At 41.1% G+C, this 25,985-nt stretch overlaps 1 protein-coding gene across 2 annotated transcripts in view; it reads left to right on the top strand.

Annotated features, from left to right (window-relative positions):
- Nucleotides 1-25,985, top strand: part of LOC124615655 (tRNA (adenine(37)-N6)-methyltransferase) — a 106,486-nt gene that overhangs the window by 36,792 nt on the left and 43,709 nt on the right. For both annotated transcript variants that reach the window (XM_047143671.1, XM_047143670.1), the window contains exon 3: nt 12,580-12,737. In XM_047143671.1, the coding sequence (XP_046999627.1) occupies nt 12,580-12,737 (158 nt within the window). The remainder of the gene's footprint in view (nt 1-12,579; nt 12,738-25,985) is intronic.

Below are 25,985 nucleotides of genomic sequence, written 5' to 3'. Positions count from 1 at the left end.
TTTCCTTGTAAACCTATTAACTAGCCACTGAGTAGCACTTTTCTGATCAACCAGTATCACCCAGTCCATGGAAGGCTCAACCACATTCACTACCTGGGCTTCGACAATCTCTTGCCATGCCCTGAGATGAGGAATATCTTACCCAAAATCCTATCCACATCCCCCAAAGTAGTATTCTGCTGCCTACCCAACTTACAGAATATGCTTGTCTATCTTTATTCCAAACTTACTCCCAATACTGTACCCCATGGGTCATTCCATTTTGGTCACCCCAGACGCACGACCTTTCCCATACACCCACCTACCACCTACTGCAGTCAAGTCACAGGCATTTCCTACCCTTAAAAGGCAGGGCCACATGTGGAAACAGCCATGTTTATATCAGCTATGCTGCAATAACTGCACAGAATTCTATGTGGGCATGACAAGTAACTAACTGCCTATTCACTTGAATGGCGACCACAGTACTTTGACATACTACAAACTTGGCCATCCAGCTGCACGCCACAACACAAATGACTTAAGCAGCTGCTTTACTACCCAGTCGCGTATGGTTCACAGGAAGAACGACTGCCGGAAAGCCTCCATGCGCGCTCGAATCTCTCTAATTTTACATTCGTGATCTCCTTGGGAGGTATAAGTAGGGGGAAGCAATATATTTGATACCTCATCCAGAAATGCAATCATGCTTACCAAATAACCCAGTGACAAAACGTGCCGCTCTTCTTTGGATCTTCTCTATGTCCTCTGTCAACCCTACCTGGTACGGATCCCACACTGATGAACAATACTCAATTATAGGTCGAATGAGTGTTTTGTAAGCCACCTCCTTTGTTGATGGACTACATTTTGTGAGAACTCTCCCAGTGAATCTCAACCTGGCACCCACCTTACCAACAATTAATTTTATATGATCATTCCACTTCAAATCGTTCTGTACGCATACTCCCAGATATTTTACAGAAGTAGCTGCTACCAGTGTTTGTTCTGCTATCATACAATCATACAACAAAGGATCCTTCTTTCTGTGTATTCGCAGTACATTACATTTGTCTATGTTAAGGGTCAGTTGCCACTCCCTGCACCAAGTGCCTATCCGCTGCAGATCTTCCTGCATTTCGCTACAATTTTCTAATGCTGCAACTTCTCTGTATACTACAGCATCATGCATGAAAAGCCGCATGGAACTTCCGACACTATCTACTAGGTCATTTATATGTATTGTGAAAAGCAATGGTCCCATAACACTCCCCTGTGGCACCCCAGAGGTTACTTTAACGCCTGTAGACGTCTTTCCATTGAGAACAACATGCTGTGTTCTGTTTGCTAAAAACTCTTCAATCCAGCCACACAGCTGGTCTGATATTCCGTAGGCTCTTACTTTGTTTATCAGGCGACAGTGCGGAACTGTATTGAATGCCTTCTGAAAGTCAAGGAAAATGGCAGCTACCTGGGAGCCTGTATCTAATATTTTCTGAGTCTCATGAACAAATAAAGCGTGTTGGGTCTCACTCGCTCGCTGTTTCTGGAATACATGTTGATTCCTACAGAGTAGATTCTGGGTTTCCAGAAATGACATGATACTTAAGCAAAAAACATGTTCTAAAATTCTACAACAAATAGATGTCAGAGATATAGGCCTATAGCTTTGCGCATCTGCTCGACGACCCTTCTTGAAAGCTGGAACTACCTGTGCTCTTTTCCAATCATTTGGAACCTTCCGTTCCTCTAGAGACTTGCGGTACACGGCTGTTAGAAGGTGGGCAAGTTCTTTCGCGTACTGTGTGTAGAATCGAATTGGTATCCCGTCAGGTCCAGTGGACTTTCCGCTGTTGAGTTATTTCAGTTGCTTTTCTATTCCTTGGACACTTATTTCGATGTCAGCCATTTTTTCGTTCGTGCAAGGATTTAGAGAAGGAACTGCAGTGCGGTCTTCCTCTGTGAAACAGCTTTGGAAAAAGGTGTTTTAGTATTTCAGCTTTACGCGTGTCATCCTCTGTTTCAATGCCATTATCGTCCCAGAGTGTCTGGATATGCTGTTACAATCCACTTACTGATTTAACGTAAGATCAGAACTTCCTAGGATCTTCTGTCAAGTCGGTAAATAGAATTTTACTTTTGAATTCACTGAACGCTTCACGCATAGCCCTCCTTACACTACCTTTGACATCGTTCAGCTTCTGTTTGTCTGAGAGGTTTTGGCTGCGTTTAAATTTGCAGTGAAGATCTCTTAGCTTTCACAGTAGTTTCCTAACTTTGTTGTTGAATCACTGTGGGTTTTTCCCATCCCTCACAGTTTTACTCGGCATGTACCTGTCTAAAACACATTTTATGATTACCTTGAACTTTTTCCATAAACACTCAACATTGTTAGTGTCAGAACAGAAATTTTCGTTTTGATCTGTCAGGTAGTCTGAAATCTGCCTTCTATTACTCTTGCTAAACAGATAAACCTTCCTCCCTTTTCTTATATTCCTATTTACTTCCATATTCAGGGATGCTACAACAGCCTTATGATCACTGATTCCCTGTTCTGCGCTTTCAGAGTCAAAAAGTTCGGGTCTGTTTGTTATCAGTAGGTCCAAGATGTTATCTCCACGAGTTGGTTCTCTGTTTAATTGCTCAAGGTAATTTTCGGTTAGCGCACTCAGTATAATGTCACTTGATGCTCTGTCTCTACCACCCATCCTAAACATCTGTGTGCCCCAGTCTATATCTGGTAAATTGAAATCTCCACCTAAGACTATAACATGCTGAGGAAATTTATGTGAAATGTATTCCAGATTTTCTCTCAGTTGTTCTGCCACTAATGCTGCTGAGTCGGGAGGTCGGTAAAAGGAGCCCATTATTAACCTAGCTCGGTTGTAGAGTATAACCTCCACCCATAATTATTCGCAGGAACTATCCATTTCTATTTCACTACAGGATAAACTACTACTAACAGCGACAAACACACAACCACTGGTTGCATGCAATCTATCCTTTCTAAACACTGTCTGTGCCTTTGTAAAAATTTCGGAAGAATTTATCTCTGGCTTCAGCCAGCTTTCTGTACCTATAACGATTTCAGCTTCGGTGCTTTCTATCGGCGTTTGAAGTTCTGGTACTTTACCAACGCAGCTTCGACAGTTTACAATTACAATACAGATCGCTGCTTGGTCCCTGCATGTCCTGACTTTGCCCCGCACCATTTGAGGCTGTTGCCCTTTCTGTACTTGCCCGAGGCCATCTGACCTAAAAAAACTGCCCAGTCCACGCGACACAACCCCTGCCGCCCATGTAGCTGCCTGCTTTGTATAGTGGACTCCTGACCTATCCAGCGGAACCCGAAACCCCACCACCCTATGCCGCAAGTTGAGGAATCTACAGCCTTAACTTGTCCTTCTCTCTTCTGTCTACACCACTCTTCCTCTGCCTGCCCCATTCTCTCTCTCTCGCTGCCCCCCCCCCCCCCCCCCCCCCCCGTTCTCAACCCCTTTCCTTCTCTCTCCTCTCCCTTTCTCCCTCTTCGTCTTCGTCCTCTCTTTTCTTCCCTTATCTTGTTCCCCCATTCCCCCACAACCCCCACCCCAGTCCTCCTTCCTGCGTCTCATTGTGCTGTTACCTCCGTACGCTTTTCATGTTGTTGTGCTGCTGGGCAGCCATCTGTCCAAAGACCTGCCTCTTTCCTGCTAACCTTGTGTCCTTCCCTATTCCCTCCCCAGTTCCATCAGCTCAGGCAACTGCTTTCAATAATTTGGCCTCGGGCGTGCGTGCGTGTGTGTGTGTGTGTGTGTGTGTGTGTGTGTGTGTGTGTGTGTGTGTGCACTTTTGCTAGAAAAAGAGGTAGCACTTGAAAGCTAATGCACATGTTGCTTCTGTTACGTGTTTCTGTGCTCCATGCATGGATCTGTTGTAGGTGGTAGTTGCCTTTCCTTTATTTTACTTTATGTTTAAATTAATATTTAAAAATTGAACAGATTTGGGAGAAAGAAATTGAAGTATCAAGCTTTACTAATAGCAACTTTCCATGAATAAGAAACTTATGTTTAATTTTGTGGTATGTACTTACATTGTAACATTACATTAGCAACAGCAACTAGAGGATGTCAAAAAAGAAAGTGGTTGTAATCACTTTCATAAAATTCCATTTATGTCAAGTGTTGGAAATCCTGACATTGTGCTGTGACACATTTTTGGATTTGAGGAATTCTAAGGAGGCATGCAAGAGATGATTTTAAGGTTGTGGTAGTGCTGATGGATCAAGTTGGGATCATGGTCGGAACTGTTCAAGGCAGGATTCAATTTCAGGTTTGCTGTTGGAAAGGTTTTGGGGTTGGGTTGCAAAGAGATATTTCCAGTTGATGTTACATGTAAAGGGAAGTAGGCCCTTCACTGAAGGGCTGAAAGTGAGACCCTAGAACATTTATTTATGCGTCAAGTTCCTTAGGACCTAACTGAGGGACCAAATTGAGGAGCAAATTCCCAAGGTCATGGAACATGTCAGTACATGAAATTACAACAGAAAAGTAATAACAGAAAAAAATATGTTTATGTACCTGAAAAAAAGTCAATCCATAAGTTTAAGTAAACACAATCAACAATACAACAAGAATCACCTTAATTTTTCAAGGAACTCCTCGACAGAATAGAAGGAGTGACCCATGAGGAAACTCTTCAGTTTTGGCTTGAAAGTGCGTGGATTACTGCAAAGATTTTTGAACACGAGCATGCTTATTGAAAATGGTTGCGGCCAATGTCAAAATATCCAGGCTCATGAACAGGGGTCGACAAGGACAAGAGGTTTGTGAACTTACACCACTTATTGCCTGAATCGCCCGTTTCTGAGCCAAAAATATGCTTTTATGAATGGGAAGAGTTACACCAAGATATAATACCATACGACATAAGTGAATGAAAGTAAACAAAGTAGACTAATTTTCATGTCGAATGATCACTCGCTTCAAATACCATTCGAATAGTAAAAATGGCAACATTAAGTCTTTGAGCAAGTTCCTGAAGGTGGGCTTTCCATGACCGTTTACTGTCTATCTGAACACCTAGAAATTTGAACAGTTCACTTTCACTAATCACATGCCCATTCTGTGAAATTAGAATGTCTAGTTTTGTTGAATTGTGTGTTAGAAACTGTGAAAACTGAGTCTTGCTGTGATTTAGTACTAGTTTATTTTCTACCAGCCATGAACTTAGGTCATGAACTGCACTATTTGAAACCGGGCCAATGTTGCACACAACATCCTTTACTACCAAGCTAGGGTCATCAGCAAACAGAAATATTTTAGTTTTTCCCATAATACTAGAGGGCATATCATTTATATAAATAAGGAGCAGGATCCCTAGGGCACCCCCCCACTTGACTGTACCCCACTCAGGCACCACATCACAGTCATTCTCACCATTGTGAATAATGAACTTTTGCTGTCTGTTGCTAAAGTAAGAGGTGAACCAATTGTTAGCTACTCCCCGTATTCTGTAATGGTCCAACTACTGGAGCAATAATTTGTGATCAACACAATGAAACGCCTTAGTTAAATCAAAAAATATGTCTAGCGTTCGAACCCTTTTGTTTAGCCCATCCAGTACCTCACAGAGAAAAGAGGATATAGCATTTTCTGTTGTTAAAGGACTTGTAAATCCAAACTGTACATTTGATAGCAAATCATGTGATATAAAATGATCAATTATCCTTACATGCACAGCCTTTTCAGTAACTTTAACAAACATTGGTGGCATAGAAATAGGTCTAAAATTGTCTACATTATCCTTTTCTTGCTTTTTATAAAGCAGCTTTACTGCTGAGTATTTTAATCGTCCAGGAAACTGACCATTTCTAAAGGAAAAATTAAAAGTATGGCTAAATACAGGGCTAACATGTGCAGCACAGTACTTTAATAATGTGCTAGGCACTCCGTCATATCCATAAGAGTCCTTAGTCTTCAGTGATTTAATTGTTGACTCTGCCCCCCCCCCCCCCCCCCTCACCCGTATGTATCACAGAGGAGTATTTCAGACATCAATCTTGGAAAGGCATTTGCCAAGAAAGTTATATGATTCCCTGTAGAAACTATATATATATATTTTTTTTTTTTAAATTCACCACAGTGCTCAGAAAATGATCGTTAAATACTGTACATATATCTGATTTATCAGTAACAGAAATATTTTTACTACAAACTGACTTTATATCATCGATCTTGTGCTGCTGACCAGACACTTCCTTCACAACAGACCATATGGCTTTAATTTTATCCTGTGAATTAGGTATTCTGTTTGCATACCACTTACTCTTTGGCTTCCTAATAACATTTTTAAGCACCTTACAGTACTGTTTGTAATGGGCTACTGCAGCTTGATTGTGACTGCTACTAACATTTTGATATAATTCACGCTTTGACCCACATGATATCCTTATACGATTAGTCAGCCACATGGGCTGCCTATTACTACTAGTACACCGTTAAGAATGTTCTAATTGAAAGCAACTCTCAAAGAGCATGAGAAATGTGTTACGGAAAGCATTACCTTTGTTATCTATGTTATCGGCACTATTAACATCCTGCCACTCTTGTTCCATGACAAATGCAGATAATTCAGGAAGGGTGAGTGCTTTAGATGAGAGGTTGTGTGCACTGTATTGTTGTGACTTTTTTGTGATTGTGAGTTATTTTTGGTCGGAGGCAGTGATGAAGGCTGTGGGATGTTAAGGAGCTTGGCTAAGTTTGGTTTGTAGAAGAAGAATAGTGGTTGATGGTATGGCTGTTTGGGGAGCTGAACTGTTGAGGAATTTTAGGAGAAGGTGGTATAGCTTTTTGAAATGAAGTCTGGCATGTTGTCGCAGTCTGAAGTTGGCTTGGTGGATGATGCCATCCAAGGAAACATGAGGGGCGGATAACTACAGTATTTTGTGAAAAGAGAGAAGTCTGGTGAAGTGAAAAGCTGCAGATGAGGCATATAGGTCACAGATTAGTCAGGTAAGTGCAAGAGATTGCTGTGTTTGAAACTGTAAAAGAGCCTGATGTAGCGGAGGATTACATTAGAGTAGGATTACATCCAGAAATGAGAACTTCAAATGTTAGACCTTTGGGAGTAACTCCAAGGGACAAGCAGGTTTCAAGAAACAGTATGTGGGATCTAAGTTTTGATAGTGCAAAAGCATGATTTTGAAAAGAGGACCTCTGCCTTCGCTGGAAGTAATTATCTCGCCAGCCTAATTCAAAGTCAGATTTCCCAGGCCATCACATCCAATCCTGAGACTGCTGATATCTCCAAAAAACAACTTCAGAGCCCACCACTTGTCACTCAGTATTATCCCGAACTTGAATGTATTAATCAGCTACTTCGATAAGACCATGACTTTCTAAAATCATGCCCTGAAATGAGATCCTTTCTGTCTGAGATTTTGCCCACCACACCTATAATAGCTTTTCATCACTCTCCCATTCTCCATAACATCCTTGTCAGACCCTATGCTTCTTCTGCACCCGTCTCCCAACCCTATGGCTCCTACCACTGTGACCATCCCTACTGCACAACTTACTCTATGCACCCTCCTACCACCATCTATACCAGCCCTGTAATGGGCAAAACATATACTATCAAAGGCAGAGCCACCTGTGAAACGACACGTCATATACCAGTTGTTATGTAAACCGTGTTAGGCTTTTACACTGCCGTGGCTACTACTCATTTATCAGTTACGATGAATGGGCATAGGCATAAGGTTTGTACCAGCAACACACAATATCTTGTTGCAGAGCATGCTCTACAATGTGACAGCCATGACCTCGGTGCCTGTTTCGCTACGCACACCATCTAGATGCTTCCCGTACACCAGTTTAGCAGAACTCGACATATATCCTTGGTTCTCACCACCCACCTTGCCTTAATTTGTGTTAATTCCTTCTGTTTCAGCATTTCTTCACGGTAACTACTCCTTTTTTCACTCCATTGTAGTTTTGTACATCTTTTGTTTTCTGATCAGTCATTTTACACCGTCCCCCCCCCCCCCCCCCCTCCCACCTCTGTTACATGCAATGCACTTAGATTTTCACTTTGATTAATTCATGCATGATGTTTATCAGTAATCTTTGTCTTGCATATTACCCTGACTTCCACCTTTAAGCTCTCTCTCTGGTGCAGTTCCCAATAATCAGTCTTTCCTTCTCATCCCACCTGATAAGTCTCTCATGACCCGGGGTTATGGTGACCTTTCCGAATTATATCCCTTTTCCTAAACCTCTCCAGTCCTTTTCCTTCACTGCTCTTCCTTCCCACTCAACTCTGCTGCTGGAAGGAGCCCCTGGCTCTGAAAGCTTACATAAGTTAAACCTATTTGTGTGTGTGTGTGTTCTCCTGTTGCAGCTTGGTGATTAGATTTTTTTATCTATCCAATTACAGTTAATAGAATATGTTTTTAAAATTTGAGAACAGTTATATATTAGATAAATTGCAAGTATTAGTAATTGATGTGTGAATGCAGTTATTTTTCTTTGATCTACCGTATACAGGAACAAGGCCTTTGCCTTTCTTAGAAATTTAAAGGAACATTCCAACCTCCTTCAGAGTTGCATTTAAAAATGGTGAATAGCCTCCTTGGCCAATGCGAATAACTTTTAATTAACTTAGTACATATACCAGCCGTTATTTATGAAGTTGGTTTTGTCACCTTACTTGTCTTTGGTACCAGAAAAATGTTTTCTGTGAGTCAACATGGGGGAAGTGTAATAGGACTGCTCTTGATCTGATGGATAGAGCGAGCAGAATCTGCAAGTGTTCGCTGACGATGCTGTAGTGTGCAGCAGAGTGTCATCAGTGTGTGACTGTTGGAAGATACAGGGTGACAGAATTTCTATGTGGTATGGTGAATGACAGCTACCTCTATATTTAGACAAATCTAAATTAATACAGATGAGTAAGAATATGGTATTGGTGATGGCTGCTTGACAGAGTCATGATAATTAAACCTCTATGTCTAATGTTGCAAATCAGTATGATACGAAATGGAATGAGCACATTTGATCAGCAGTGGAGAAGGAAAATGGTAGACTTCAGTTTACTAGTCAATGGAGATCACATGTAGACCACTATACGAGTACTGCTTTGTGTTTGGGTTCCAAGCCATGTCAGATCAAAGGAAAACATTGAAGTAATTTAGAGCCGTACTATTAGATTTATCAGCAGGTTCGATCAAAATGCAAATTCTTCCCTTGTCTCTGATACTTATTGTGATCTGCACTTGTAATTTAATTTCCATTTCTCATACATTGAGGAATGCTGTATATCTGTATATACGAGGGTGGTACCAAAAGTAAGGTTCCAAATGAGCTACAGTCTTGAAGGAAGGTGCTAGGCTAAATGTGACAATAGTACCGTGTGCAGTGGTTTCCCCACTCTCAGGCCCACCCGTTCACGATTCGCTACGTCATTCAGTGTTGATCACTGCTTCCACCAAGTGTGAAGTTCGAGCGGTAATCTGGTTTTTCCATGCAAGGAAGTTACTGCGTATTGAGATTCATTGGCAACTGACTGAGGTTTATGATGAAGAGTGCATGTCCGTTAATCATGTCCACAAATGGTGCAGGGCTTTTGCCGACGGTTGCACGGAAGTTCACGATGAAGAACAAAGTGGAAGACCGCCAGTTTTGGACGCAATTGTCCAGATGATCAACAGTGAGCTGCTCAAAGAAGCTTCCCATGGCACAATTGAAAGAGCTTTAACAGCAACGTGGGGTATCACAGGATGTGTGCTTGCCGGGTCCCCTGGATGCTGACTGATGGACTGAAGGGAGCACTCCTCATTGATATCATACAACCTGGGGTGACAATAAACTCAAACGGATATTGTGAAACATTGACCCAACTCCGGCGAGCAATCCAGAATTGCCGGAGAAGATGACTATTGGAGGGGGTAGTGCTTCTTCACAACAACGTGCGACCCCATGTCACTTGTCAAACACAGAAGCCTCTGAAGAAATTTGGGTGGACTGTTATGCCGCATCCCCCATTCAGCCTGGACATAGCCCCCAGCGATTATCACCTCATCCCCAAGCTAAAGGAACACTTAGGTGGCAAATACTTCAAGAGTGATGGTGAAGTCTGAGCAGAGGTCACAAGCTTCCTCAGCTGGTTGGCAGGAGACTTCTTCAACTTAGGAATACAAAAGCTGGAGACCGTCTTCAAAAGTGTGTCGAAAAAAATTGAGACTATGTGATTAAGAATAGCTTGGTAGGCACTTCAGTTGAAGAGGCATGGACATCCCTAAAAAGAACAATCACAGAAATTGGAAACAAAAACATAGGTATGAAGAAGCCTAAAAACAAGGACAATAACATTAAAGAGTGCAGTGGGAGTTCTACTATTAAATGCAGAAGAGAGAGCAGATGGGTGGAAAGAGTACATTGAAGTTCTCTGTGAGAGGAAAGACTTGTCTGATGAAGTGCTACAAGAAGAAACAGGAGTCAACAGGGAAGAGATAGGGGATCCGGTATTAGAATCATAATTTAAATGAGCTGTGGAAGACTTAATGTCAAATAAGGCAGAAGGGATAGATAATGTTCCATCACAATTTCTAAAATCATTGGGGGAATTGGTAATGGAATGACTATTCACATTGGTATGTAGAACATATGACAGGTGATATACCCTGTCTTTCGGAGAAACATCATCCACACAATTATGAAGATAGCAAGAGCCAACAAGTGTAAGAATTATCACACAATCAGCTGAACAACTCGTGCATCCAAGTTGCTGACAAGAATAATATACAGAAGAACAGAAAAAAAGTAGAGAATCTGTTGTTGATGATCAATTTGGCTTTAGGAAAGGTAAAAGCACCACTGAGGCAGTTTGGATATTGCATTTTGTAATGGAAGCAAGACTGAAGGAAAGTGGAAAATCAAGACACATTTATAGGATTTGTTGATCTGCAAAACACATTCAGCAATGTAAAACGGTGCAAGTTGTTCGATTTTCTGAGAAAAGTAGGGGTAAGCTGTAGGGAAAGGTGGGTAATATACAATATGTACAAGAACCAAGAAGGAAGAATAAGACTGGAAGGCCAAGAAAAAGTGCTTGGATTAAAGATGATATAAGACAGGGACTACTGTTCAATGTATACATAGATGAAATAATGACTGAAATAAAAGAAAGGTTCAATGGGATTAAAATTCAGGGTGAAAGTACATTGGTGATAAGATTCCTTTGGTGACATTGCTATTCTTAGTGTAAGTGATGAAGAGTTACATGATGTGTTGAATGGAATGAACATTCTAATGAGTACAGAATATTGATTGTGAGTAAACCAGAAAAAGACAAAATTGGTGAGAAATAGCAGAAATGAGAACAGGAGAAACTTAACACAATTGGGGATCCTGAAGTAGATGAAATGAAGGAATTCTGCTACTTAGGCAGCAAAATAAGCCATGATGGACAGAGGAAAGTGGACATAAAAATCAGAATAGCACTGGCAAAAGGGGGATTCCTGGCTGAAAGAGGTCTACTAGTATCAGACAAATGCCTTAATTTGAGGAAGAAATTTCTGAAAGTGTACATTTGGAGCAGAGCATTGTATGGTAGTGAAACAACTACTGTGGGAAAACTGGAACAGAAGAGAATCAAAGCATTTGAGGTTTGGTGCTGCAGAAGAATGTTGAAATTAAATGTACTGATGAGGTTAGGAATGGGGGTGTTCCTTGCAGAATCAGACAGGGAAGGAATATAAGGGAAACACTGACAAGAGGAAGTGACAGGATGATATGACATCTGTTAAGACATTAGGGTATAACTTTCATGGTCCTAGAGGGAGCTGCAGGGGCTAAAAACTGTAGAGGAAAACAGAGAGTGGAACATATCCAGCAAATAATTGAAGACATGGTGGGTTGCAAGTGTTACTCTAAGATGAAGAGGTTGGTGTAGGAGACGAATTTATGGCTGGCCTCATCAAACCAATCAAAAGACTGATGAGGACTGAAAATTCAACTATTCAACCACAATACTTGACTCCTGTATTTATCACCTACACTCTGTATTATAGTAATAATAAAGTGATCTTTTAATACTTGTGGTGTCAGATTAGATTTTTTTGGTTTGTGTTTTCCTAAAATAAAATTTTAATATTGTCACAGCCCAAAAACTTTATATGTGACCACTTTCTTTTTTTAAATATTTTTTTGATAAACAGGGCAAAAATGTTTTTTGGATTTCCCTAAGCACCTTAAAAGTGAATTAGTGCACTTTTCCATGGAAGACTTTATAGTAAACAGACTTTGTATGAGATCAAAGAATGTTGAAGAATGTAGCACTCCTTCCAGAATGCATAAATGCAAAATTTCTGTTCATGTTAAGCTATGAGACTTTTTATAAAAATAATACAGCAAAACAGATAACATGAAAGGAGAATTTTAGAAGTCTAAGCCTCTAAAACCAGAGGAGTTTTATTCTAGATTCAAGGAGATCAAAGGAAAGATGAAGAGATTGTTCACTCTCCTGTTCAAGGAGTTAATTGCTTAACATCTTTATAGTAAAGATGGTTGTTGAATTTATTGAATATAAATGGGTGACATACTGAATTTTCTGTTTCAGGATTCTCTTCCATTTCCACAAAAATGACTCTACTCACATCAGAGCAAAAGTATCACCTCCCAGATTGAACGGAGCACGTTTAGGAGTGTTTGGGACTCGTTCACCACATCGACCTTGTCCAGTTGGGCTTTCTCTTGTCTGCATTGACCGTGTTGAAGGTTTGTTTTCATCCACAAATTTTATGAATGGTAATCACAAAGTTATAACTACTGCTTGGAAAAAAAAATTGTATAATTAATTTTTATTTATTTGTTGGTGCATGTCTGCAGTCTTGGTAAACATTGAAATCACCACACCACGGTACATTGACATATTGCTTGAGGAGCCAAAACAAAATGGCATGGAGATTTTGATATGTACTAGGGTTGCAAACACACCTCCAAACAAACAAAAAAGTAATGAGAACTTTTTTCCTTAGATGATTATTAAAACCTTTGAGTACCCCCTCATAACAGAGTAGTTGGCTCAGAAGAAAAGTTTCCTCTCCAGTACTCTTGTATGCACTTGCTAGATTAGCCCACAGGAGATGTAGAAATATTTAATTTCTTTCCTGCCCACCTACTCCTCCCACTCCTTGTATTTGGTGCTTTGTAACTTGAAATAACATAGTTGAAAAGATTTGAAAAAGTACTTTCAGCAATTTTACCACTTCACTATCCTTTGGATATATTTCCAATTCAGTTGTGTTAAACAACAGACAGCAGATGTCAGTATCTCATGAGCTAGTAAAAATTCTAACAGATTAATGTTTCAGTTTTCAGTTTGTCTTGGGCTGTAAGCAGTTCTCTCTTTGACCATCTTGAGTGAGTGTTGGGAACAATTGAATGAAAACAATTGATTCAGTTGGTTGGTGGAAAACAATTGCGCTCATTCTGTTGTAGCTTTACGTATCGATAGAAGTGTTCATTTATTCTTTTGAGTAAAACTGGTCTGTGGGAGCCACTGAATGGAAACAAGTGAAACAGTCAGTTGTAGCTTTACATATAAGTTGGATTATTGTACATTCATTTATTTTGATTGTGAAACCAGTCCGTGGTGGGAGCAACCGAATGAAAACAGTCAACACAATCCAGTGGTGTTTTCTGTACTGACTGTGTTATGCATCTTTGCCCCCCCCCCCCCACCCGCCCTCCCTCCCCCCGTCCCAGGTGAAACCAGTCTTTAGTTTTTTCTGGCAGTGGAAGCATGTATTCATTCAGCATTGAACTGAAACCACTGTTTGGCGGTTTAGTTGACTGAATTACCCAGTTATTCTAGTGAGTTAAACCGATCTGTAGTGCTTTCATTAGGTGAAGTAAAGCAGTGGCATACAAGGTCTGTTCAAGAAATTCTGGGACATTCGTAATTTCGTACCAATGATGTGTTGGACCGTAATGTGGTTGGCATCCCTGCACATGCCTGTTTTTTGTGTGTAACTGCCAGAAGTTTCATTGTTGTATGTCTGCTAGTTATTGTTCAGTGCTGTAATGAGTAGAACATTGTGTCACACAGTTTGCGAATTTTGAGATGGCAGAGTTAGAGGAGCAATGCGTCTGCTTTAAATTATACGCGAAACTCAAGAGAATCTTTACAGGGACACACCAAAGTATGCAGGAAGCCTACAGTGATGATTGCTTAAGCTGTTCTCTGTATTTTGAATGGTTCACACAGTTTAAAAATTACCTAACAGATGTTGAAGATAATCTTCATGTAGGGTGCCCTTCGATGTCTACTGATGACGCTCGTGCCAGGAACGTCAACAACGTTGGCATGCCAGTCAAAGACTGAATGAAACATTTCAGTTGGATCATGTCATGAAATCCTGAAACAACATCCTGGAATGCATCGAGTTGCCACCATGTTCATCCCATGGCTCATGAGTCAAGACCAGAAAGACCTTTACCTCCCGATCTGTAAACAGCTTTTGGATCATGCAAATGAAAACGAGAGATTCCTTCAGAGAATCATAACTGGTGGTGAGATGTGGGTCTACGTTTATGATATCGAGACCAAGGTTCAATCTTCACAATAGGTTGGGAAAGGTTCTCCAAGACCAAAAAGGGCTCATCAGGTCAAGTCAAATGTCAAAACCATGCTGACAGTTTACTTTGTCTTTGAAGGATTAGTTCATCATGAATTTATGCCACAAGAACAAGCTATTAATTGATGTTGCGACACTTGAGAGAAAATGTGAGAACAGCCTGAAATGGGGTGAGACAGTTCATGACTCTTACATCATGACAACACACCTGCACATTAATTCCTGTTGGTGTGTGACTGTTACACAAAAAACGAAATCACTCTGCTGCCTCATCCTCTTTACTCTCCAGACCTGGCCCCTGCGGACTTTTTTCTTATTTCCAATTGAAAGGACAAAGATTTGCGGTGATAGTCGACATAAAAGAAAATCTGAAGATTGCGCTTCATGTGATCCAGCAAGAGGTGGACCAGGACTGCTTCTGGAAATGGAAATGGTGTTGGGAGTACACTTTCAGAAATTTCTTCCTCAAATTAAGGCCTTTGTCTGATACTAGTAGACCTCTTTCAGCCAGGAATGCCCCTTTTGCCAGTGCTAGTCTGCTTTTTATGTCCACTTTCCTCTGTCCATCATGGCTTATTTTGCTGCCTAAGTAGCAGAATTACTTCATTTCATCTACTTCAGGATCCCCAATTCTGTTAAGTTTCTCCTGTTCTCATTTCTGCTACTTCTCACCAATTTTGTCTTTTTCTGGTTTACTCACAATCAATATTCTGTACTCGTTAGAATGTTACTCATTAGAATGTTCATTCCATTCAACACATCATGTAACTCTTCATCACTTATACTAAGAATAGCAATGTCATCATTGGGAGTGGTGTATCAGTTGTGGAGGAGAGTATTTTGAAGGAAGATATGTACAATAAGTAAAAGGTAAGGGTAGAAAAAAAAATTGTGGATTAAGTTCCAGAATTTTTTGGGAGGGTAGCCCCACCTCGTGTGTATGTGAAGACCAGTGGACCCAAGTCAAAATAAGCAATATAAATTCTCGTGTGATTATGTACTGAAAGAAAAATTCTTCTTTTCACCACTTAAAACTGAGATATAAACTGCTGTGCATAAAATCATTCCAAGTGCAATTAACAACATGTAACTAGTGAAAGCTTCATTGGGAGTACAAAGTTGAGCAAGCATAATAGTTCTGTTAGGGGTATGTGAACAAGAAAGGATACATACCAGATCTTTCTGATTGTTTGCATTTTGTTTTACTCAAAAGGTGCAAAGATGTCTGTTAATTACAAAAAATCTAGCCACTGAGCGTCGCACATGCTCCATGTAGTGTCCTCCTACTACCAGGCACAGGGCAGCAGCCGGCACAGGGATGTGGTGTCGTGGCCAATTACTGCTAACACAGGTCCCGAGCCAGTGCTGTGCTCCACTTGGGCCGGCCATGGTGCTACCACCCCGCTCCGGCTGCTGCCCTGGACTTGGTAGAAGCAGGAAGGGGCTATGGCGTTGGAGCCATGCGCCCACTGCAGTGACTGTCGCTGCCCCCCCCCCCCCCCCCCCCCCCCACGAAAAAGCGTGAATAAGAATGAGAGTGAAATAACTCAAGCCCAGAGAGTAAGTGAAAAGATTCATATAACGCGTGTACTGACAGATACTTGCGTCAGTTGGTTGTTTTGCATTGAATGAAACCACTGAAACCCGGCCAATGAGTGAAAACATTCATACAACAGCCACAACTGATGGAAACTTGTTTCAGTCAGTTGTCTCACATTGAATGAAAACACTTAAACCTTGTGAGTGAGTGAAAACTTTCATATAGCTGACACAGCCCCAGAAACTAGTTTCATTCGATTGTTTCATTCAACTGAAAAAACTGACTTGAATGGAAGAACAATCGACTGACTCATTGGTTGTTGAAAACAGTCAGTTGTCCCATCACTATCTAGAGCCTGCCCTTTGTAAACTTGTTGCTAACAGAAGCTCTAGTTGGTCCATATGATCTTCAGTTTAGAACTCAGTTGATTCGTTCAGCCTTTCATTGCATATAGTTGTTCATTCATAATAATAAACGGAGTATTCATTTGCTACCACAGCTGTTCAACGAACCATTTACCAAAGCTAATGTCTCATTTCCTGTGGTTATATTTGTGAGTTACAATTTGATCTTAATGTACATTTAATAATTTGCTTACTTGAAGATCAAGTTATCAAACTCACTCTCATTTTATAAAGTGGAAAATCCAGGATGGAATAACGGCCATATTCTGAAGAGGATAGGTTGCTACTCACCATATAGCAGGGAGGTTGAGTCACAGATAGGCACAGCAAAAAATAGTTGGTCAAACATGTAAGCTTTTGGCCAGAGAGGCCTTCATCTGAATGAGACAACTCTCTAATGCAACTCGTACACATGTGACCACAGTATCAGTGTGAGAGTTGCATTTGCGTGTGTGCATGAGTGTTTTGGCTATTTTGGATGGAAGCCTTTCTGGTTGAAAGTTTACTTGTTTGATCATCTTTTTGATGTGCCTATCTGCAACTCAACATCTCCGCTGTGTGGTGGGTGGCAATGTATCCTTTCAATAATGTTGTAGTAACTCTCATTTTAATGAATTCTACAGTTTGCTTTATAATTGACAGCCTTGCTATGTTTTTTTTTTTTTTTTTTTGGAGTGTTTTTGGGAAACCCACCTTTTATTAATATACTACCTACAGTTATAACAGCACAAACTTCATAAATCCACAAACTCTGTGTATTCTTTTTTTATTTTTTAGTCAGCAGTCTTCTGACTGGTTTGATGCGCACCGCCACGAATACTTCTCCTGTGCCAACCTCTTCATTTCAGAGTAGCACTTGCAACTTACTTTCTCAGTTATTTGCGGGGTATTTTCCAATCTCTGTCTTCCTCTGTGGTTTTTACCCTCTACAGCTCCCTCTAATACCATGGAAATTATTCCCTGACATCTTACCAGTTGTCCCACCATCCTGTCCCTTTTTCTTGTCATAGTCCTTCCCTCTCTGATTTTGTGCTGAACCTCTTCATTCCTTACTTTACCATTCCATCTAATTTTCAACATTCATCTGTTGTTGTTGTTGTTGTTGTTGTGGTCTTCAGTCCTGAGACTGGTTTGATGCAGCTCTCCATGCTACTCTATCCTGTGCAAGCTTCTTCATCTCCCAGTACCTACTGCAACCTACATCCTTCTGAATCTGCTTAGTGTACTGATCTCTTGGTCTCCCTCTACGATTTTTACCCTCCACACTGCCCTCCAATGCTAAATTTGTGATCCCTTGATGCCTCAAAACATGTCCTACCAACCGATCCCTTCTTCTAGTCAAGTTGTGCCACAAACTTCTCTTCTCCCCAATCCTGTTCAATACCTCCTCATTAGTTACGTGATCTACCCACCTTATCTTCAGCATTCTTCTGTAGCACCACATTTCGAAAGCTTCTATTCTCTTCTTGTCCAAACTGGTTATCGTCCATGTTTCACTTCCATACATGGCTACACTCCATACAAATACTTTCAGAAACGACTTCCTGACACTTAAATCTATACTTGATGTTAACAAATTTCTCTTCTTCAGAAACGATTTCCTTGCCATTGCCAGTCTACATTTTATATCCTCTCTACTTCGACCATCATCAGTTATTTTACTCCCTAAATAGCAAAACTCCTTTACCACTTTAAGTGTCTCATTTCCTAATCTAATCCCCTCAGCATCACCTGATTTAATTTGACTACATTCCATTATCCTCGTTTTGCTTTTGTTGATGTTCATCTTATATCCTCCTTTCAAGACACTGTCCATTCCGTTCAACTGCTCTTCCAAGTCCTTTGCTGTCTCTGACAGAATTACAATGTCATCGGCGAACCTCAAAGTTTTTACTTCTTCTCCATGAATTTTAATACCTACTCCGAATTTTTCTTTTGTTTCCTTTTCTGCTTGCTCAATATACAGATTGAATAACATCGGGGAGAGGCTACAACCCTGTCTCACTCCCTTCCCAACCACTGCTTCCCTTTCATGCCCCTCGACTCTTATAACTGCCATCTGGTTTCTGTACAAATTGTAAATAGCCTTTCGCTCCCTGTATTTTACCCCTGCCACCTTCAGAATTTGAAAGAGAGTATTCCAGTTAACGTTGTCAAAAGCTTTCTCTAAGTCTACAAATGCTAGAAACGTAGGTTTGCCTTTTCTTAATCTTTCTTCTAAGATAAGTCGTAAGGTTAGTATTGCCTCACGTGTTCCAACATTTCTACGGAATCCAAATTGATCTTCCCCGAGGTCCGCTTCTACCAGTTTTTCCATTCGTCTGTAAAGAATTCGCGTTAGTATTTTGCAGCTGTGACTTATTAAACTGATAGTTCGGTAATTTTCACATCTGTCAACACCTGCTTTCTTTGGTATTGGAATTATTATATTCTTCTTGAAGTCTGTGGGTATTTCGCCTGTCTCATACATCTTGCTCACCAGATGGTAGAGTTTTGTCATGACTGGCTCTCCCAAGGCCATCAGTAGTTCTAATGGAATGTTGTCTACTCCCGGGGCCTTGTTTCGACTCAGGTCTTTCAGTGCTCTGTCAAACTCTTCACGCAGTATCTTATCTCCCATTTCATCTTCATCTACATCCTCTTCCATTTCCATAATACTGTCCTCAAGTACATCGCCCTTGTATAAACCCTCTATATACTCCTTCCACCTTTCTGCCTTCCCTTCTTTGCTTAGAACTGGGTTGCCATCTGAGCTCTTGATATTCATACAAGTGGTTCTCTTCTCTCCAAAGGTCTCTTTAATTTTCCTGTAGGCAGTATCTATCTTACCCCTAGTGAGACAATCCTCTACATCCTTACATTTGTCCTCTAGCCATCCCTGCTTAGCCATTTTGCACTTTCTGTCGATCTCATTTTTGAGACGTTTGTATTCCCTTTTGCCTGCTTCATTTACTGCATTTTTATATTTTCTCCTTTCATCAATTAAATTCAATATTTCTTCTGTTACCCAAGGATTTCTATTAGCCCTCGTCTTTTTACCTACTTGATCCTCTGCTGCCTTCACTACTTCATCCCTCAGAGCTACCCATTCTTCTTCTACTGTATTTCTTTCCCCCATTCCTGTCAATTGTTCCCTTATGCTCTCCCTGAAACACTCTACAACCTCTGGTTCTTTCAGTTTATCCAGGTCCCATCTCCTTAAATTCCCACCTTTTTGCAGTTTCTTCAGTTTCAATCTGCAGTTCATAACCAATAGATTGTGGTCAGAATCCACATCTGCCCCTGGAAATGTCTTACAATTTAAAACCTGGTTCCTAAATCTCTGTCTTACCATTATATAATCTATCTGATACCTATTAGTATCTCCAGGATTCTTCCAGGTATACAACCTTCTTTTATGATTCTTGAACCAAGTGTTAGCTATGATTAAGTTATGCTCTGTGCAAAATTCTACAAGGCGGCTTCCTCTTTCATTTCTTCCCCCCAATCCATATTCACCTACTATATTTCCTTCTCTCCCTTTTCCTACTGACGAATTCCAGTCACCCATGACTATTAAATTTTCGTCTCCCTTCACTACCTGAATAATTTCTTTTATCTCGTCATACATTTCATCAATTTCTTCATCATCTGCAGAGCTAGTTGGCATATAAACTTGTACTACTGTAGTAGGCATGGGCTTTGTGTCTATCTTGGCCATAATAATGCGTTCACTATGCTGTTTGTAGTAGCTAACCCGCACTCCTATTTTTTTATTCATTATTAAACCTACTCCTGCATTACCCCTATTTGATTTTGTATTTATAACCCTGTAATCACCTGACCAAAAGTCTTGCTCCTCCTGCCACCGAACTTCACTAATTCCCACTATATCTAACTTTAACCTATCCATTTCCCTTTTTAAATTTTCTAACCTACCTGCCCGATTAAGGGATCTGACATTCCACGCTCCGATCCGTAGAATGCCAGTTTTCTTTCTCCTGATAACGACATCCTCTTGAGTAGTCCCCGCCCGGAGATACGAATGGGGGACTATTTTACCTCCGGAATATTTTACCCAAGAGGACGCCATCATCATTTAATCATACAGTAAAGCTGCATGTCCTCGGGAAAAATTACGGCTGTAGTTTCCCCTTGCTTTCAGCCGTTCGCAGTACCAGCACAGCAAGGCCGTTTTGGTTAATGTTACAAGGCCAGATCAGTCAATCATCCAGACTGTTGCCCCTGCAACTACTGAAAAGGCTGCTGCCCCTCTTCAGGAACCACATGTTTGTCTGGCCTCTCAACAGATACCCCTCCGTTGTGGTTGCACCTACAGTACGGCCATCTGTATCCCTGAGGCACGCAAGCCTCCCCACCAACGGCAAGGTCCATGGTTCATGGGGGAAGAAAATTTTCTAACCTACCTGCCCGACATCGCAAATGCTTCTATTCTCTTCTGTTCCAGTTTTCCCATAGTTCATATTTCACTACCATACAGTTCTGTACTCCAAACATACATTCTCAGAAATTTCTTCCTCCAATTAGGGCCTATATTTGATACTAATGGTCTTCTCTTGGCTAGAAATGCCCTTTTTGCCAGTGCTATTCTGCTTTGTATGCCCTCCTTGTTCCATCCATCATGAGTTATTTTGCTGCCTCATAACAGAATTCCTTAACTTCATCTACTTCATAACCACCAATCAAGATGTCAAGTTTCTCACTGTCCTCACTTCTGCTGCTTTGCATTACCTTCGTCTTTCTTCCATTTACCCTCAGTCCATATTCTGTATTCAGTAGACTGTTCATTCCATTCAGGAGATCCTGTAACTCATCTTCGCTTTCACTGAGGATAGCAATGTTATCAGCAAATCTTATCATTGATCCTTTCAACTTTAATTTTAATTCCATTCCTGAACCTAACTTTTATTTCCATCATTGCTTCTTCGATGTATAGGTAGAACAGTAGGAGCCAAAGACAACACCCTTGTCTTAAACCCTTTTTAATCCAAGCATTTTGTTCTTGGTCTTCCAGTCGTATTGTTCCCTCTTGGCTCTTGTACAGTTTGTTTTTTACATGTCTCTTCCTGTAGCTTACCCTTATTTTCCTCAGAATTTTGAACATTTTGCACCTTTTGACATTTTTGTACATTTTTCCCAAATGAACAAACCTTAAGAACATGTCTTGATTTTTCTTTAGTCTTGCTTCCATTATCAACCTGATAGGTACAACTTATTTGTAGATAACAGTGCATCTTACTTTATTTCCAGTTTTGCTACTTTACATACATGAAGCTAATGTATCAGCGTTGCAGTACGTACGGAGTAATGAGCAAGCGGTAGGAGCCTGTCGGTTGAGGTGCCGATGCAGAAATCACTTGTAATGTCAGCAAAGAGATATGTAGGGAAAGTACATTTGCTCTGGTGCAAATCAAGTAATTGTTGTTGTTGTTGTTGTTGTTGTGGTCTTTAGTCCTGAGACTGGTTTGATGCAGCTCGCCATGCTACTCTATCCTGTGCAAGCTTCATCATCTCCCAGTACCTACTGCAACCTACATCCTTCTGAATCTGCTTAGTGTATTTATCTCTTGGTCTCCCTCTATGATTTTTACCCGCCACGCTGCCCTCCAGTACTAAATTGGTGATCCCTTGATGCCTCAGAATATGCCCCACCTGCCGATCCCTTCTCCTAGTCAAGTTGTGCCACAAATTTCTCTTCTCTCCAAGCCTATTCAATACCTCCTCATTAGTTATGTGATCTACCCATATAATCTTCAGCGTTCTTCTGCAGCACCAAATTTCGAAAGCTTCTATTCTCTTCTTGTCTAAACTATTTATCGTCCACGTTTCACTTCCATACATAGCTACACTCCATGCAAATACTTTCAGAAACGACTTCCTGACACTTAAATCTATACTCGATGTTAACAAATTTCTCTTCTTCAGAAACGATTTCCTTGCCATTGCCAGTCTACATTTTATATCCTCTCTGCTTAGAGCATCATCAGTTATTTTGCTCCCCAAATAGCAAAACTCATTTACTACTTTAAGTGTCTCATTTCCTAATCTAATTCCCCCAGCATCACCCAATTTAATTAGACTACATTCCATTATCCTCGCTTTGCTTTTGTTGATGTTCATCTTATATCCTCCGTGCAAGACACTGTCCATTCCGTTCAGCTGCTCTTCCAGGTGCTTTGCTGTCTCTGACAGAATTACAATGTCATCGGCGAACCTCAAAAGTTTTTATTTCTTCTCCATGGATTTTAATACCTACTCCGAACTTTTCTTTTGTTTCCTTTACTGCTTGCTCAATATACAGATTGAATAACATCGGGGATAGGCTACAACCCTGTCTCACTCCCTTCCCAACCACTGCTTCCCTTTCATGCCCCTCGATTCTTATAACTCCCATCTGGTTTCTGTACAAATTGTAAATAGCTTTTCGCTCCCTGTATTTTAGCCCTGCCACCTTCAGAATTTGAAAGAGAGTATTGCACTCAACATTGTCAAAAGCTTTCTCTAAGTCTACAAATGCTGGAAATGTAGGTTTGCCTTTTCTTAATCTAGCTTCTAAGATAAGTCATAGGGTCAGTATTGCCTCACATGTTCCAACATTTCTACGGAATCCAAACGGATCTTCCCCGAGGTCAGCTTCTACCAATTTTTCCATTCGTCTGTAAAGAATTCATGTCAGTATTTTGCAGCCGTGGCTTATTAAACTGATAATTCGGTAATTTTCACCTGCTTTCTTTGGGATTGGAATAATTATTATATTCTTCTTGAAGTCTGAGGGTATTTCACCTGTCTCATACACCTTGCTCACTAGATGGTAGAGTTTTGTTAGGCCTGGCTCTCCCAAGGCTGTCAGTAGTTCTAATGGAATGTTGTCTACTCCCGGGGCATTGGTTCGACTTAGGTCTTTCAGTGCTCTGTCAAACTCTTCAAGCAGTATTATATCTCCTGTTTCATCTTCATCTACATTCTCTTCCTTTCTATTATAATGTCCTCAAGAACATCCTCAAGTAATTCTTATTAATAAATATTTGCTAACAAAAGTTGCTTTTTGCCACTCAGTCCTTAGGAGATGCCTACGTTGTAAATACTATCTTTCAGTAATTTTCCAATACTGGGAAATGTTGATATTAATTAATAAATAAATAAATAACTTGGGTATAACTGAAGATGTACAATCTTGTACGAAGTATACCAATTTTACACTCAGGTTGCAGACTGTGCACCATAGTCTGCAGTTGTTGATAGGATGCCCTTTGATTTAGTCATGCGGTGGACCATGCTCTTGTACTGTTAATCGTTAGCTTGTAATCAGTGCGAACAAGTTCATTTTACTGTTTTCCTTAAATAAATGCACCATAATGGCATCCAATGTAAAAATTATTTGCACAAAAAACTTCTTCCTGCTTCATTAATGTTAAGTCCAATAGTGCTCAGAGCCATTTGAACCTGCTTCATTAAGTAAAACATAGACAGTAGCATTGCACTTTCAGAATCCGATGGTGCTGCTACAGCTCTGAAAGGGGACTTAAAACTAAGAGAGCATCTCTGCGTAGCAGGTAGGAAGAACCCCTGTGCGACAGTTCAAGGACAGACTGCCTAAATTGTCACAGAACTAGGGTGGGAAAGTGTAGCCAGTTATAATGTATGCCCCTTATACCACCATCTGCGAACTCGCCTGCTCAACTGAGACATTTCTTGGAGGTTCAGTATGAGTGGGGGGGGGGGGGGGGGTTCTTGCAAGCTGCAACCTCGGAATTGCCTCTATGGTGCCGGTGCCTTTATATTTCTTAAAACCAAACTGATTGTCATCTAACACATCCTGAATTTTCTTTTCCATTCTTTTGTGTATTCTTGTCAGCAGCATGGATGCATGAGCTTTTAAGCTGGTTGTGCAATAATTCTCACTCTTGTCAGTTCTTGCAGTCTTCAGAATTGTATGGATGATATTTTTCTGAAACTCAGATTGTATATCGCCAGACTCATACATTCTACACAACAATGTGAAGTCATTTTGTTGCCACTTTCCCCAATGAGTGTAGAAGTTTTGATGTAATGTTATCTATCCCTTCTGCCTTATTTGATGTAAAGTCTTCCAAACTCTTTGAAATTGATTCTAAAACTGGCTCCCCTATCTCTTCTAAATCGATTCCTGTTTCTTCTTCTGTTACATCAGACAAATTTTCTAGAGGCCTTCAGTGTACTCTTCCAACCTATCCGCTGCAGTCTCAGGCAACTGAAACCACACTGCAAGCAGCAGCACCAGTGCATGATGGGAGTGACGACTGGGTGGGCGTATGGAGGAGTCTGGGGCTGGGAGGGGGAGGAATAATTAGGGGGGGTGGCGGACAGTGAAGTGCTGCAGGGCAGGGGAGAGGTGGAGAGCGGGGAGGTGGGGGGGGGGGGGGGGGAAGAGAGAAATATAAAGACTGGGTGGGATGGTGGAATGACGGCTGTGTAGTGCTGGAATGGGAACAGGGAAGGGGCTGGATGGGTAAGGACAGTGACTAACGAGACCAGAGGGGTTACAGGAATGTAGGATGTATTGCACGCAATGTTCCCACCTGCGCAATTCAGAAAAGCTGGTGTTGGTGGGAAGGATCCGTATGGTACAGGCTGTGAAGCAGTCATTGAAATGAAGGGTATCATATTTGGCAGCATGTTTAGCAACAGGGTGGTCCATTTGTTTCTTGGCCACAGTTTGTCAGTGGCATTCATCCTGACAGACAACTTGTTGGTTGTCATGCCTACATAGAATGCAGCACATTGGTTGCAGTTTAGCTTGTAGATCACATGACTGACTGGTTTCACAGGTAGTCTTGCCTTTGATGGGATAGGTGATGTTCGTGGCCGAAATGGAGTAGGTGGTGGTGGGAGGATGTATGGGACAGGTCTTGCATCTACGTCTATTACAGGAGTGTGAGCCATGAGGTAAGGGATTTGGAGCAGGGGTTGTGCAAGGATGGGTGAGTATATTGTGTATATTTCTCGTTTCGGAGCACAGCGAGAGGTAATTGAAACCCTGGCGGAGAATGTAATTCAGTTGCTCCAGTCCATGGGGGGGCTATTGAGCTATGAGGGGGAACGCTCCTCTGTGGCTGGATGGATGGGACTTTGGTAGGTGGTGGGAGACTGGAAAGATAAATCATGGGAGATTTGTTTTCGTATAAGGTTGGGAGGATAATTACGGTCAGTGAAGGCTTCAGTGAGACCCTCAGTATATTTTGAGTGGGACTGCTCGTCACTGCAGATGCGACGACCAAGGGTGGCTAGGCTGTACGGAAGGGACTTCTTGGTATGTAACAGGTGGCGCTGTCGAAGTGGAGGTATTGCCGGTGGTTAGTAGGTACTGATGTAGCCATCTTTGAGATGGAGGTCTACATTTAGGAAGGTGGCCTCGGGTTGAGTGGGACCAGGTGAAGCAAATGAGGGAGAAGTTGTTGAGGTT

The sequence above is a fragment of the Schistocerca americana genome, chromosome 5, assembly GCF_021461395.2.
Source record: "Schistocerca americana isolate TAMUIC-IGC-003095 chromosome 5, iqSchAmer2.1, whole genome shotgun sequence".
NCBI classification, from domain to species: Eukaryota; Metazoa; Arthropoda; class Insecta; order Orthoptera; family Acrididae; genus Schistocerca; species Schistocerca americana.
The sequence above is the reverse complement of the archived record's forward strand: the minus strand, read 5'-3'. Positions and strand labels throughout refer to the sequence as shown.